The sequence below is a fragment of the Acinonyx jubatus genome, chromosome A1 (genome assembly GCF_027475565.1).
Source record: "Acinonyx jubatus isolate Ajub_Pintada_27869175 chromosome A1, VMU_Ajub_asm_v1.0, whole genome shotgun sequence".
NCBI classification, from domain to species: domain Eukaryota; kingdom Metazoa; phylum Chordata; class Mammalia; order Carnivora; family Felidae; genus Acinonyx; species Acinonyx jubatus.
In genome coordinates this window covers 154,728,775-154,742,486 of record NC_069380.1, presented here as the reverse complement: position 1 = coordinate 154,742,486, position 13,712 = coordinate 154,728,775, and the positions used below count along the sequence as shown (strand labels likewise).

Sequence of the window (13,712 nt, the reverse complement as noted above, 5' to 3'; positions counted from 1 at the left end):
GTTGAAAGCCTCTTACACCATTGAATATAATTCCTGTAGGGGAAAAAAAAAATCAAGGGAGGATTTTCATCTTCTGCTGATAGAAGTTTAAAGTAATTTTCCCCCAATAGATATTGGTCTCTGAAGTTTGTTCTTGTGTTTTGCAATTGAAAAAGTGGTGCAACTTTGACTGAATCTCTTACACATTGTTGATCACTTGAGGGCAAGTAAAACCAAGTCAATTGAAATATAATAGTAACTGAAATAAAGCAAGTGAAAATAAGGAAACAAAAATGCCAATAAGTGCTCTCTTTATGTAGTCTTTTTTTCTTTTTCTTTTCTGTTTTCTTTTTTTTTTTTACTAAATTAAGATTTACATGAATGTACACATATATGAGAAAGATTAAAAGGAGGTTCCAGGAAGAGTGTGAACATTACGCTTGGCTTTTAAGTAAAAGTTACCAACACTTATCACTTAATCTAAAGTTCTATCTAAAGTGATAGTAAAATAATTACTCTTTTGACATTGAATTCTATTAAATATGGCCTTAATTTTCTCTCTGATCATTACAGATAGGTGTTTTCTCCGTCCCACCCTTTAATAAATTATTTGAGGTGGTGGTTTATGTCCTCTTCTTTTGTGCACACTATAGTGCCCAGCACAAAGCTACGTGAAAAGAAGTGAGGTTTTAGAAATTGTTCAAATCTACTTTTTATGCTTATACTTGAATTCACGGAGGAAAATAAAATTGTGGATGTGGTGTATAAAACCTATTGCACTGTGTTTTAATGAACAAACTGTTCTTTTTTGAATTCTCTTTTCCACATTGTGTATGAAAAAGGATAATACAGATCCTAAGGCAGAGATAAAAATTCTACCAGTGCTCAAAGGCTTTCTAGTCTCTACTCTTCAGTCAAAATTGTTCCTATGACCAAAAATTGAAAAGACTACCATGCTGTTAAAGTATGCAATCAACCTGGGGTATATGAGGCCGCTGAAATAACACACATATATTTAATCTCTTTTTTTAATATAAAACTGATACATTCAATTAAAGGTAAGTCAAAGTTGGTACAGCTCACTTTAAGAATTACAACATGGAAAGTAAATACACTGCTGTGAGGGAACATGTAGCTTATCTGTCCCTGATAGCTAATGAATTCCTTCCTATTAAAATTTAATTGAAAATCTTCAATGATATTTAAGCTTTCACAGAAGTGTAAACTACAGTGACTACAATTCACAATGCATCTAAAACAATTATTCTTTATCATTAAAGTTAATAATATGCACATTAACCTCTTATGTAGTCTAAATCAATATTGTAGTTTAAAAGATATGACCTCTGGACAGCTTTGTCTAAATATTGATTTCATTGTCATTTGTATAAGGTATCAAACAAATTACATGCTGCACTAATATCATTAATGCTGCCCCAAAGAGCCTCTGACTTTATGGGGTTCTTATAATACCTCACATGACATTACAAAATATTGAGGATATCACACAATATAATTGCCGAATGGACAAGATTTGACTATGGCAGAACAGAGTCCCTGTAAACAGATGATAACTTCCAAATTCTTTACTCTCAGTGGACAGGAAAAAAAATACTGCTCTTTAACATGCAGACTGGTTGAGCGGTTAGGATTCAAATGGCAGAATTTCTTCTGCCTCAGAGGGTCTAATTTACCTTCTTGTGATGCCATAGATATTTCAGGAGGGAATCTGAAGGTACATTAAAATGGAGTAATTCTGTAATAAAGCAGTTTTCCCAACATAAATTTGTTTAGGAGTTTCTGTTATAAGTTACTAATGAGTCAGAGGAGTTGGAAAATATATGCATAAAAGTGAAGGGGTTGAGCCTTTCAAAGGATCATTATAGAATTAAATACAAATTGACTTAGGGATAAACTGGCATCACATCTTCTCTCATAATTGGCAGTAGTGTTATTTTTGTATTAAAAAAAGTGCAAATTGAAATACCAGCTATATAATTTTCTCTCTTTCACTTTTTTCAGGTTCTAAATTGCTCTGAATCACAATTGTTAACATTATCCAGTTATGTCTAACTGTATTTTGATGTTGTTTTTAAATTTTTTAAACTGTACAATAGTTTTTGTTTTTTATAAAACTCTGTAGAAAAGAGATGTGGTCATGCTTATGACCCTGTGAACTGTGGGTGCTATTTGTACTGAAAATGTCCCCCCCAAATCTCTTATAGGCAAAAGTGACCCATTTTGTGTAGTGGAACTGAACAATGATAGGCTGCTAACACACACCGTCTACAAAAATCTCAATCCTGAGTGGAACAAAATCTTCACATTGTAAGTAATCATTACCTTGAGCTCATTTCAAAACTGGAGCTAATAATATTTATTTTTGAGATATTTGTGTGTGTGCGTGTGTGTGTGTGTGTGTGTGTGTGTTTATTCTTGACTGATTAACAACTCAGCACATCTGGACTGCCTTTGCTGGCAACACCGAATAGCATAATTGCACTACCTTTCTGATAGTGAAGCCTGGGGAAAGCGTATGCTGTTTTTCTGTGTTTTCACAGATTTTTTTTTTTTAAACTGAGGTTTTTATATGATTTGACTAAGGGTTTTGCTCCCATTAACTGAATTGCCATACCGCTTCTTCCTTTTATGCTTTCTATTGAAATTCCCCCCAAATGCACTGACACCAGGGAGGACAAAGCTCTATTTGTTCCATTGCTCAAATCAGCAAACAATTCAGTCTCGAATTCAGAAATGCTTTAGTTTTGTTTTATTGCATTTTAGTACAATAAGAACATTAAGTATTGTCCTAGTTACCAGATCACCATTTAGGTTGATTTTTCTTTTTTTTTTTTAAAAAGTTTATAAATCTTTTGACTACACGCTAGAAAAGCTGCCGATCTACACCATAGTATCTCCTAAGTTCGTTGTGTGTGTGCGTGTGTGTGTGTGTGTGTGTGTGTGTATGTTTTTAACTGGGCTTTAGAAATGAACTCCGAACAAAGGAAAACTCTCCAAACAGAGTACTTCTTAAAAGTTTTCTAACATAGTTTTATTTTCTTGTATATGAAAACTGCTAAATTCCTCATTAATTTCTTATAATGTCTCAGCTTAAGAGCCAGTAACTAATCAGATTTAATTATCTGACCAATTTATCTTTAAGGAATTCCACATTTTTATAAGAGATGAAAGCCTGGTCAGGAGACTTGCACTCCTAAGAAGGTTGTTGAGAGTGTTTTTCCCTGGAATGCATAATTGAATGAATAGGTTTGATTATTATCAAAGCCATTAATTGATTGTGCCCTGATAAAGCCTCTTCTCACATGTGGTTGCAGTCTTTCAGTAATGAATATATTCATTTTTTTTGTTTTCTCTTAATTCATGTTTTCTTGGTAAACAGTTTGATCAAAGAATCAATGCTGTCAGCAATTGGGGTTTATTTTTCCAGAAACAAAAATGCAGAGCTCACACAGTTGTTTATAAACGTATGTTGTCTGTGGAACATAATGGAACACTATTTAATTTCTAAATCCTGGGGTGGTACAAAAGCTATCAATGTTACATTTTCTCCATTCTGTTTTATGTGTTGGTTAATTTTTACTACAAAACTACCAGAAGTTTTGTTAAGAACTGTAAACAAAAAGATGTCCTACTGTTACAAAAAAAGAAAAATATACTGTGACTCTTGCTGATATCAAATTTTCTGAAGTTTTACATGGGGTTAATAGGAAGGTAGAAATTATTGTGATAATAATTAGAGGGAAAAGTCTCAAAAACATCAGTGCCACTTATTGATGTTTTTTTTACAATAACTTATTCTGCGCCCATCCAGATGGAAGATTATATTTCATTAAAAAATTATAACTTGAAATTACAGTGGTGTTCAAAGTTCCAGATAATAGAACCATCACTGTAGTCTACTAAGGTGCATTATGGGAAATTCTGTCAGATACCAAGCTACCTTGTATATGTGTATATGCAAATAGCATACATAAAAACACATACACACAAAATCAGCTGGAGCCATCTAAATTTTCAAAAGCATTTTTGTTCTTGTTCCCCACTGATGAAGTCTTTTCTTCTTATGTGTATTTATTATGCAGCAACATTAAAGATATCCATTCAGTTCTTGAAGTGACAGTTTATGATGAAGATCGGGATCGAAGTGCTGACTTTCTGGGCAAAGTTGCTATACCATTGCTGTCTGTAAGTTTTATTCACCTGACACACTGCTCTGTGTTGCTTTTGCTCAAGGAAAAAAAAAACCCTCAGCTCTGTATCTGTCATTTCTCAACCAAGGTCTGTAATAAGAACACTAAAAATTTTAACATACTCAATTCACGGCCATGTTGAATCCCATGATAGTTAATTTTTCCTGACAGACTTGATCCTGGTAATGAACAGGTACTTGTCAGAATTGCCACAGTTGTTTTGGGTTCTCTGTCAGTTTCAGCAGCTGGGGGTCAAAGGTCACTGAGGGAGTGTATTCAGTGGAGACCGCGAGACAGACGGCTGTCATGTCCTTTTCCCGCAGATTCAAAATGGTGAACAGAAAGCCTACGTCTTGAAAAACAAGCAGCTGACAGGGCCAACAAAGGGGGTCATCTATCTTGAAATAGATGTGATTTTTAATGCTGTAAGTCTTAACTTTGGCTTTTTTGTACTGCTAAAGAGTTCAGTTTCATGAAAGCTTTTGTTCCTGATTTGTAGAGAATTTCTGTCATTCCTCATTTTCTCTAAACCTTGATGTATCCTGGAGAATACGCTTCTGCCACTGCCTGGCACACCCACACTTTCTGTTATAGTTGGCGGCTGCCACTGCGGCTGTGCTTCGGCCGCTGCCTGCCGGCGTAAGAAATGGAAGCGCATGCATGTGCAACTGTATACATTTATATTTTATGAGCCAGCAGCCAGGACTTTGAAACTTTAGGAATTATTGCAAATCGAACTGCGTGAAAAACTTGTAAACGTTTGTAATATATTAATCCATAACAGACACATATGTTGATGTATAGGTGAAAGCCAGCTTACGAACATTAATACCCAAAGAACAGAAGTACATTGAAGAGGAAAACAGACTCTCTAAACAGGTAAAGAGCAAGGAAAGATTAACCCCTCTGGGAAGACCTGATTGTATCTGTAAAACATCTAAGTAAATTCAAATAAACTTTGGAAGTATAGAGGGGGGGAAGCCTATGGAATTGTTGATCATCTACTTATGTGAAATGGCTCTTTCTTTTTCTCTGTCTTTCTCTCTCTTCCCTTCCTTTTCTTAAAAGATCAAGCAAGGACAATACCAAACTAATAAATTACATGGGGGTGGTCAGAATGGAAAGGGGATACTGTAGGTGCTGCATAGAATGGATATGTATTCATGCATTGGCGTAAGAATGATCATTTTGAACATAAAATACTGTCTGATTGCCATGGAATGTGTAAGAGAGAACACCAAAAGCCGAGGTTCAAATATATGTCCAGACGACCACCCACAGGTATGATGCAGGTGTGTGTAAAGCGAGCCCTGCATAAAGCTCTTCCCTCTAATCCACAAGAGAGGGGCTCCATCTTTTAAGGGAAACCTCCCTGTTAATTAGATTTTGACTATGATCTTTTAGAAGTGAACTTTTATTGGCATTTTTAGCTAGGAAAATAGAAAATCAGCACATCTGATTTTTCTGTCATAAATAAGGCTTGATATCCTGTAATTAGACACAGTCTTAAATTAGGTTTGTTATCAAGTTAAGAAAGGGTACTAAGCTACCTCTTTAAAAAACTGTTTACTTCCAATTAACACAGCTAAAGTAAAATGTTTTTGTTGCGGCGATAAAGCATACAGAACTCATTTGTGTGTGTTAAAATATTGAACAATTTTCTGTGCTATTAGGAACCTAAAATTAGTTTTGTTTTACATCTAATCAATTCACCGTAAACAGTGGGATCTTTGGTTGTTTAAAGACAGTGCATGCATTACAAATGCAATATCTATCTAAATAGAAATACAGATTACATTGTTTTCACAATTATAGATAAAAGTAATGAAAGTAGCTCTAAAAGGACGGTGATCAGGGTAGGAAGGAAAGAAGGAAAACAAAAAGGGTGACTCTTTTCCTGAAAGAATTTCAATTTTAATAACTTGTTAAAACTGGTTTGCCTGTACATGCATCTATATTTAGACATACACATAGACATATTTTTTCCATATGACCTCAGGAAACTTTATATAACTACTTCTTTAAAATACCAGATCACTATTGAAGTATATTTGGAATTAGCAAAATATTACCCGTAGACATAGTATTCTAATTATTAGCACAGCTGTAGATCATTTTTTGTATCATCATCTAACATATGGGCTATTCTTTTACAGTTGTAGCCATGCCTTGTTTTAAATTTTAGATTTAAATTGTACCAACTCTCATATACCTTTTTAATGAAAGATTTTGTAAAGCACTTGGTTACCATAATTTTTTTCTTAACTCCAAAACGATGAAAAAGTAATGAGAAAATATAATTTAAATTTGTTGTGGAAAGGAGAGACAGAGAATTAGACTGAGAGGGAGAAACTGAGAGAGAGAGAGAGAGAGAGAGAGAGAGAGAGAGAGAGACCAAGAGAGACCGAGACTGAAAAATTGATAGTAAATAAGGGAGAATCCCACAAAAATGATGAAAATTTTGTTTTCTGTAAAAAAAGCAATACTTGACGGGTTTTTCTCTAAGACCTGAAATTGAAACATTCCACGTTATCCGTTTCACTTTCAAATATCTTGAAATTAAGGCATGTAAAGAATCTTAAAACCACAATAAGATTTAAGAATTTAAAAATATATTTAAGATTCACAATATGTAAATGTTTTTAATTTTTGGAGATGTTTGCCTTTTGCACATAGGTAGCCCAATCCACATAATAATGCTTTTTTTAAGAAAATCTATTTAGCTAAGGAATTGTTCTTATAATTCAGTTCTTTCTGCTGTTTCCAGAGATACTTCTCTTCCTTTCACTCATGAGCCAAATTGCTTGGTATATTCTTCCAACTTCATTAACTTTATGAATCCTTTTCAAGTCACACTAAACTTGAAGAATTTTGTGCCATATCTGATGGCTTTTAATCTTGCAAATTCTAATAATATTTTCATCTTTTGTACAGCTGCTCCTAAGAAACTTTATCAGAATGAAGCGTTGTGTCATGGTGCTCGTAAATGCTGCATACTACGTTAATAGTTGCTTTGATTGGGATTCACCCCCAAGGAGCCTCGCTGCTTTTGTGGTATGATAATTCTTTATTACTTACATTGTTATTCATTAAATTCAGTAATCATAGCTGCATGTTTCTGTGGCTATAGTAACAGTTATGTTGATGTGGCCATTTTAAAACTCCTATTTTAAGACTTGACTGGACAGATTTGCCGTGGGCAGGAACCTGATGGATCGTTCAAGGTCTGAGTCCAAGAATACATCCCCCACCCCCACCAGATTTCCGGAAAGCAAGAAATCTCAGCCAATATATAATTTTCTCCATGACAGTCAAAAAGTAAAATTTTACATATTGCATAATTCCAAATCCCAATAACAGAGCCAAGAATAGTCCTTAGTGTTAAAAAAAAATTAATAATCTTGACCACCCTTATTTTAATGTTATTGTTCTATAGATTTTTTCAAAATATGAAAATCATTGGCAGTAGGATGCTGGTTGGTAATATTTTAATATGTGAATCAATTGGAAGTAGATGTGACCTATTTAAGAGACATTTTATTGTTTCTGAGATTTCCAGTTTTTAAAAAGGCACAAGTGAGAATTTGATAGATCCAAATAGTCCTCTAACAATGTTCATCTTGTAGCCTTTTACTTTGGTTATTTAAAAACTGCTGATGAGACCAACTAGCAAAGCCAGAAAATCTGAGAGAATACTTTCCTCTGTGCTTTAGCTGGGATTTTCCGCTTTCACGTTAGTTTTGCTTATTCAGGATTTCAGTTTGAAGTTTAAGTAGAGTCCTTCTTCTGAAATCCTTTATTTTATTGTCATATTTGTTAGAAGATGAGTACCTTAGGCTTTCTTATAGTTTCCAGTTTAGCAGAATATGACTTTATGATGGAGCTCATAAGAAGAGCCTTAATTATAGTAACAAATCAACATTTTAGTATTACCATTCAAATGAGTGTCCGCACATCTGTTTAGCACTTTGAGCTCTGTCCTCCTCTCAGGCCTTGTATAGGACTTTCATTAATGTCTGAGCACATGGAACAAAGAGTGTGTATGTCCCTTTGTGTTGTAAGTTACCAGAAAGTTAGGCAGCCTGCTTCCCATAGACATGTTGTTGTCTCCTTAAAGAAAGCAGTTGCCATCATCATTAAGTTTGGGAAAAGAAAATCTTCCCCTGTCAATATACTTTTAGTTAGCTCTTCCACATAATAAATACATTGGGGTATGGTTAAGTAAACTGGATTATGATTTTTCACTATCATAGAGACACTTTGATATTAATGAGGAAAAACTGACACTGAGTTTCTATGTATATTTAATGCCATTACTTCCAGGTTCCATGGGCCCTTATAACAGATGCAGTAATATTCTCCCAAAAATGCCATGATGCCATCTTTGATTCGCTCCTTCCAAAGTCATCCCGCACAACTGTTTGTGAAATTTGAAAACAGGGGAATCTATACAGTTATGTCATTTGTTCAGGAACATTCATTCGGAATGCTTTAATGTTACAATGTATTGTATAAGTCTTCATAAACTTTCTCTTCTAGAGGTCACTGACGTAAAACGAATTCAAGATGGCAGGCTTTTTTCACAGTTTCCTTTGATTAACAAAAATCAGGTGCTGAAATTCTGAGACACTTAGGTACATGTACATGATAACACTTGAGTGGTTTCATTGTAAGGGTATCCAAGTTCACTGGGAAAGACAGATTATAATATCTCTCTCAGCTGGCAGTCAGTTTCCAACAGCCTTCATCCTACAAAACACAAACTGAATGAGAGATGCTTGCAAAAAAGGAGGGGGAGGCCACAATAAAGGTGGGATAAGGGTCTGCAGACACGAATGGCGAGAAGAGGCCTCACAAGTCGCAATGTGAATGTGCAAGAAGAGTACTTTTGAGAAGAAATGATAACATTAACAGTTCGTTGAATACAAGCCCTGAGTTACACTCTACTGAATGTGATTAAAATAACGAACAACAAAACTGAACTTCATTTATCTAGACCTGAGCTGGGCATACCAGGAGAAGGGGGGCCCTGCCTTTTCCACCCTGGTGGTCCAGCATCACCTGCAGAGTATCTAGTACTTGGTAGGCTCCCAATATAAATGGCCATCCAGATCAACAGACCAACCAATAAACCAGTCAATCAATGTGAAATTTTCTGTTCTTAAGTGAAGAAACTCTTCTCCAATGATGCCAGATATATAAGGCTTTGCTCTAATAGAGCTAGTTATTAAATGATGATAGACATAGCCTAATGCTTTCCTTGGACTTTTCATTTAAATTCTAAACTATTTCATAATCCTATAAATAATAATATAATAATCCTCTATATAATAATAACAACCAATACTTATTAAGCCTTTATGTACCAGGAAACTGTTTTACAGACACTAATGCACGAAAGTGCTTTTCATGAATACATGAATTTAATACTCCCAATAACCTAACAACAATCTACAAAGTAGATACTATTATTTCCCCAATATGCAGAGGAAAACACTGAGGCACAGAAAAGAACCTTACCCAAAGCCACACAACAGATATTTTTTTCTTTCTAAAAGAGCTTTTAAAATATGTACCTTATAATCTAAGTATCATAACAATTCAGAAAAAAAAAATAAAGTATTGTAGGATTTTTATTCATCTTAAAGATATTAAGTGATATATTTAAAAATGAAATGTTTCAAAGATCTCGTTGCATAACCAGAGCCTTTTTAGGCCAGTTTATTGAAAAGAACTGCTTTCCATTAGGAGAAGAGTATGAGCAGCACCCCATTGTTACAAACATATTGTTCCCATCATTCCCTGTTGATGGATCTCGGGTCTATTATTATAATATTGGTTCCACTTGGCCCACTTTTTCATAAATGCAGCTGCTTCACGGAGCACATGCATTTGTACCATTATGTGGCTTGGTTTTAGGCCCAGATCAGTAAACTTTATAATGTTTAAGAGCCTTTTTTTTTTCTATTCCATTTTCTTTTTCTTTTCTAATTTCCTATCCAAAAACAAATGTAGAATAACGAAACCAAAATGGAAAGACAATGATCTTTTTGTCCCAATGTCAGTTAAAGTGGAAAGCCTAAGAAACGTAGGGCCAGAGAGGTTCCGGCCCCTTTGGCACTACCTGTGTGCTCTGGGAAGACGCTAGGGCCGGCTGACGACACAAAGCTGCGGTCGGCCGGGGAGGCGAGGGATAAAACATAAGCAAACATGTTCCTGGGAATGTCCTTGTTTTTGTGTGCTATGAATTAGGTTTTTAAATTTTACTATGAATATTGTATGCCTGAGAGCAAACACAGACGTATGTGGCGCAGAAGGCCCTGCTTGTCTTTTGGAATCATCTATTGCAGACGTGGAAATGTCTCATAAATTGGGCCTAATTTTCATCAGGCTCTTGACCAGACATTTGTGTTCTTGCGGATGTCAGTGGGTGCAACGTGGAAAAAAAACGGAGTGCGCACTCTCTCTTTCTCTTCAGTACTGTCATTTCTCACTGTAATGAGCACAAAAATAATTGGACAACTGAGCTATCAGTAAAAGGACACACTTCAGTGTGCGTCAAAGAATTATTTTACAGGACAAACTTTAATCTTTAAATGTGATTGTAGATAATTTGTGGTACCATCTGTCCATTTGGAATTGTTTTAGCCTTTTCTGTCGTTATACAGTAAGTGCCGCTGTGTTTAACATTAACATTTGATATTTTACACATTTAATTTCTGTTCTGCTGTGTGGTCCTTAGGGAATGGAGTGCTAGTGCTACATGAGAGAGACAAAGTATTGATCAGTTAACATTTCAGCTACATTTATGTATGTCGCAAAATTAATGAAAATGCCAGACAAAAATGTCAGAGTGCACAAAAAGGTAGAATTTAAATTTGGTAGTTTAATGAAAAGTTTAAGATGTGCATTATCAAAAATGTCCTCTTGCCTTTAAAGTACAATTCCTAACAGAATAACTATAGGGAGACACATATTTTACTTAGAGGAACAATGAACATGAATTATGAAGGGATGTCAACCCTTCCAAGTATCTTGTGTCCCAGAACCGGCATGTTTGAATTTTTAACTGTTACTCATAAAATGCATTTGTTTCTGTTGCTATCTGGAAGGCTACTGGCTTCAACCCTCTGTGCTGACCAGCCTATGAGGCAGGCTTCCTACTGAGATTCTGCCCACCCCCCCACCCCTGGTTTTCCTTGGTATCCATGTGTTCCTTTTGTGTCAGAACTGAGAATTCCCTCTACAGCAATTCATCGAGGCCACTCTGGTTCATTACTCGTTCCTTTCTGGGTCCTTTTCAAATGTCTGGTTTTCCTTTGCGTCCAGATAATTTGTGCTTCACCTTCATTCAATCCCCATTTTAGTAAAGGATCACACTCGGGACAACAGCTACTCTCAGAAAAGCTGGGCCATTATGCAGGAAAAGAGAAAAAACAGAGATGATGTATGCAGAGAATGACATGAGGCAGCTCTGTGTAGCCAAATGATTTTTTTTTTAAAAATGGAGGAAGCACAAGCAAGGGAGGAGGAACTGAACTTGCAGAGGCCATGGGAATACAATGCAACGATCTGAAGACAATAGGCTCATGAGGATACCTTATCAGGTATTTTCTGTGTAGAAAGCCTGCTGCTATTAAACAACATATGGATTTTTCTAAAAGTTATTACAACAATAAGGACATTTTAAGTGGCCTTCACGTTCAAGGACCAAGAGAGGAGCATTGCTTAAGAAGAAACATCAATGTGCAAACAAAGGCATATCTACATCCCCTGTAATTCAAATCTTAGCGTTCATGTTAGTGAGATATATAGGGTGATTGTACTGGACATAGGAAAGGTAACTTTAAGATCCCAACAGAAATTTCTACTTTAAAAATCTAAGAGACATCAGCAGTAGCATACCAACAAAAGTATGCTTCAAATCTATGGCAATTTTCAAATGATTTGTATAGAAGCTTTTGTTGGTGTTGCTACAATTATTTTTTTAGTGCTAAGCAGGAAAACTGGAAATGTTCCAGATGTAATTGTTGTTATTTTCCCTGCAACAACAAAACAGAAGGACCCTCAAAAATCAGAGAAACAAGTACTAAAGCAAAATGATCTATAACTCTTGTTCCTTCCTATCCTTGCATTCTTTAATTTTCCTAAAATTATATAAATCTAAATTTCCAAGCCCTTCTGTCCATCCTTCTTCACTTATGCTATCCTCTGACATAAACATTTATTAAGTTTACTAAACAATACTTCCAATCTAATTTACACAAATTTTAAAGGTACATTAAATGCTTCTTTCCCAAATGTGTGAGGAAACAAGAAAGCCTATATAGAATTTCATCAATTTAGAAGATTGTATATCTCCAAAATTACCCAAAATTCCTTTTACAAAATCAGACTATTGACACTTAGAAGGTTCCAGTACTACAGTTTCCTTTTCAGTAAATAGATCGTATGCCCAATTCATGGGGACACACTGACACTTTTAAGTCGATACTCAAAACATATATTTTTCTCCTAAATTTATCTGAATTCCAAGGAAGAAAATTTTTTTCAAGTATTGGACAATAAAAAGTTAGGTTCTCTTAAGTGATGCCAAAGCATTGCGTATAAATTTTGCAATTATATAAAAGCCCCTCAAAGATCAAAATTTAGAAGTGAGTTGAGTTTGAAGATTGATCACAATTAGCTAAAATCAACTGTGAATCTTAGGAAATGTAGCAAATCAGATATTAATGGGACAAAGCATTTTGACTAGATTTCTTGAATCCTTCTTGTGGAGTGTTGCTCTAGCTTAGTTTCTAGATCTATTTAAATGTGTAGTCTTTCTCTTTTGTGTTTTATCTGTTACATCTACAAAGGCAGCACTTCCTCAAATTGGTGCATAGCTCTCTTTAAATATTGCCAGCACCCTTTTTTTGTTGTTTATTTTAATAGATATCAGCAAAATGGCCTCCTGCTCTTTGGAGGGAGATAATCACATAAGACACTGAGTCTACTACTCTCTGAAAAGCTTATTCCTCTTAAATTTTATTGTCTATTTACAAGAAGAATTTAATTCTTAGAGCATGTCAAACACATATTTTCTATTATCTTTACTCTCCTTTGTATTCAAAAGTAGGAAGTAGTAAAATGCTATAATCTGGGGATACATTCTTCCTTGAGTGATTTGGGGAAAATAAAACTATTTCACTTTTCCTCAGGTATAGTGCTATTGTACTATATTATAATCAAACATAAACTGCTAACATCACGAACATAACTGTGATACCTTTTTGAATTCAGCAATTAGACTTCTTGTGAATCTTCATAGTTCAAGCAATGAAAGCTGGGACAGGAGGGGGTGCCGATGCCTCAGTGTGGTCTCCTCCTGGCTCTGTGGGTGCTAGGCCATTTCACCTCAGGCATTACTTATCAGGTAGTGTCAGCCTCAAGACCTTTGTGAGAGCCTTTGAAAATATGTTGCTTGGTCCAGACTTTATAACTGAGTTGACTAAGGATCAAAAATTATAAAGTAATGAGATC

At 35.2% G+C, this 13,712-nt stretch overlaps 1 protein-coding gene across 13 annotated transcripts in view; it reads left to right on the top strand.

Annotated features, from left to right (window-relative positions):
* The window catches only part of MCTP1 (multiple C2 and transmembrane domain containing 1), a 522,244-nt gene that overhangs the window by 363,252 nt on the left and 145,280 nt on the right, over positions 1–13,712 (top strand). For 11 of the 13 annotated variants that reach the window (XR_008300305.1, XM_027037852.2, XM_027037827.2 and 8 more), the window contains 5 exons: positions 2,205–2,307; positions 4,083–4,185; positions 4,514–4,615; positions 4,995–5,069; positions 7,125–7,244. Coding sequence is in view for 12 of the 13 variants with exons in the window: in XM_027037852.2 (XP_026893653.1) it covers positions 2,205–2,307; positions 4,083–4,185; positions 4,514–4,615; positions 4,995–5,069; positions 7,125–7,244 (503 nt within the window). In the remaining variant the exon portion in view is untranslated. Of the gene's footprint in view, positions 1–2,204; positions 2,308–4,082; positions 4,186–4,513; positions 4,616–4,994; positions 5,070–7,124; positions 7,251–13,712 lie in introns of those variants that run through there. The other 2 variants (XM_053225150.1, XM_053200363.1) reach the window with 2 other exon arrangements.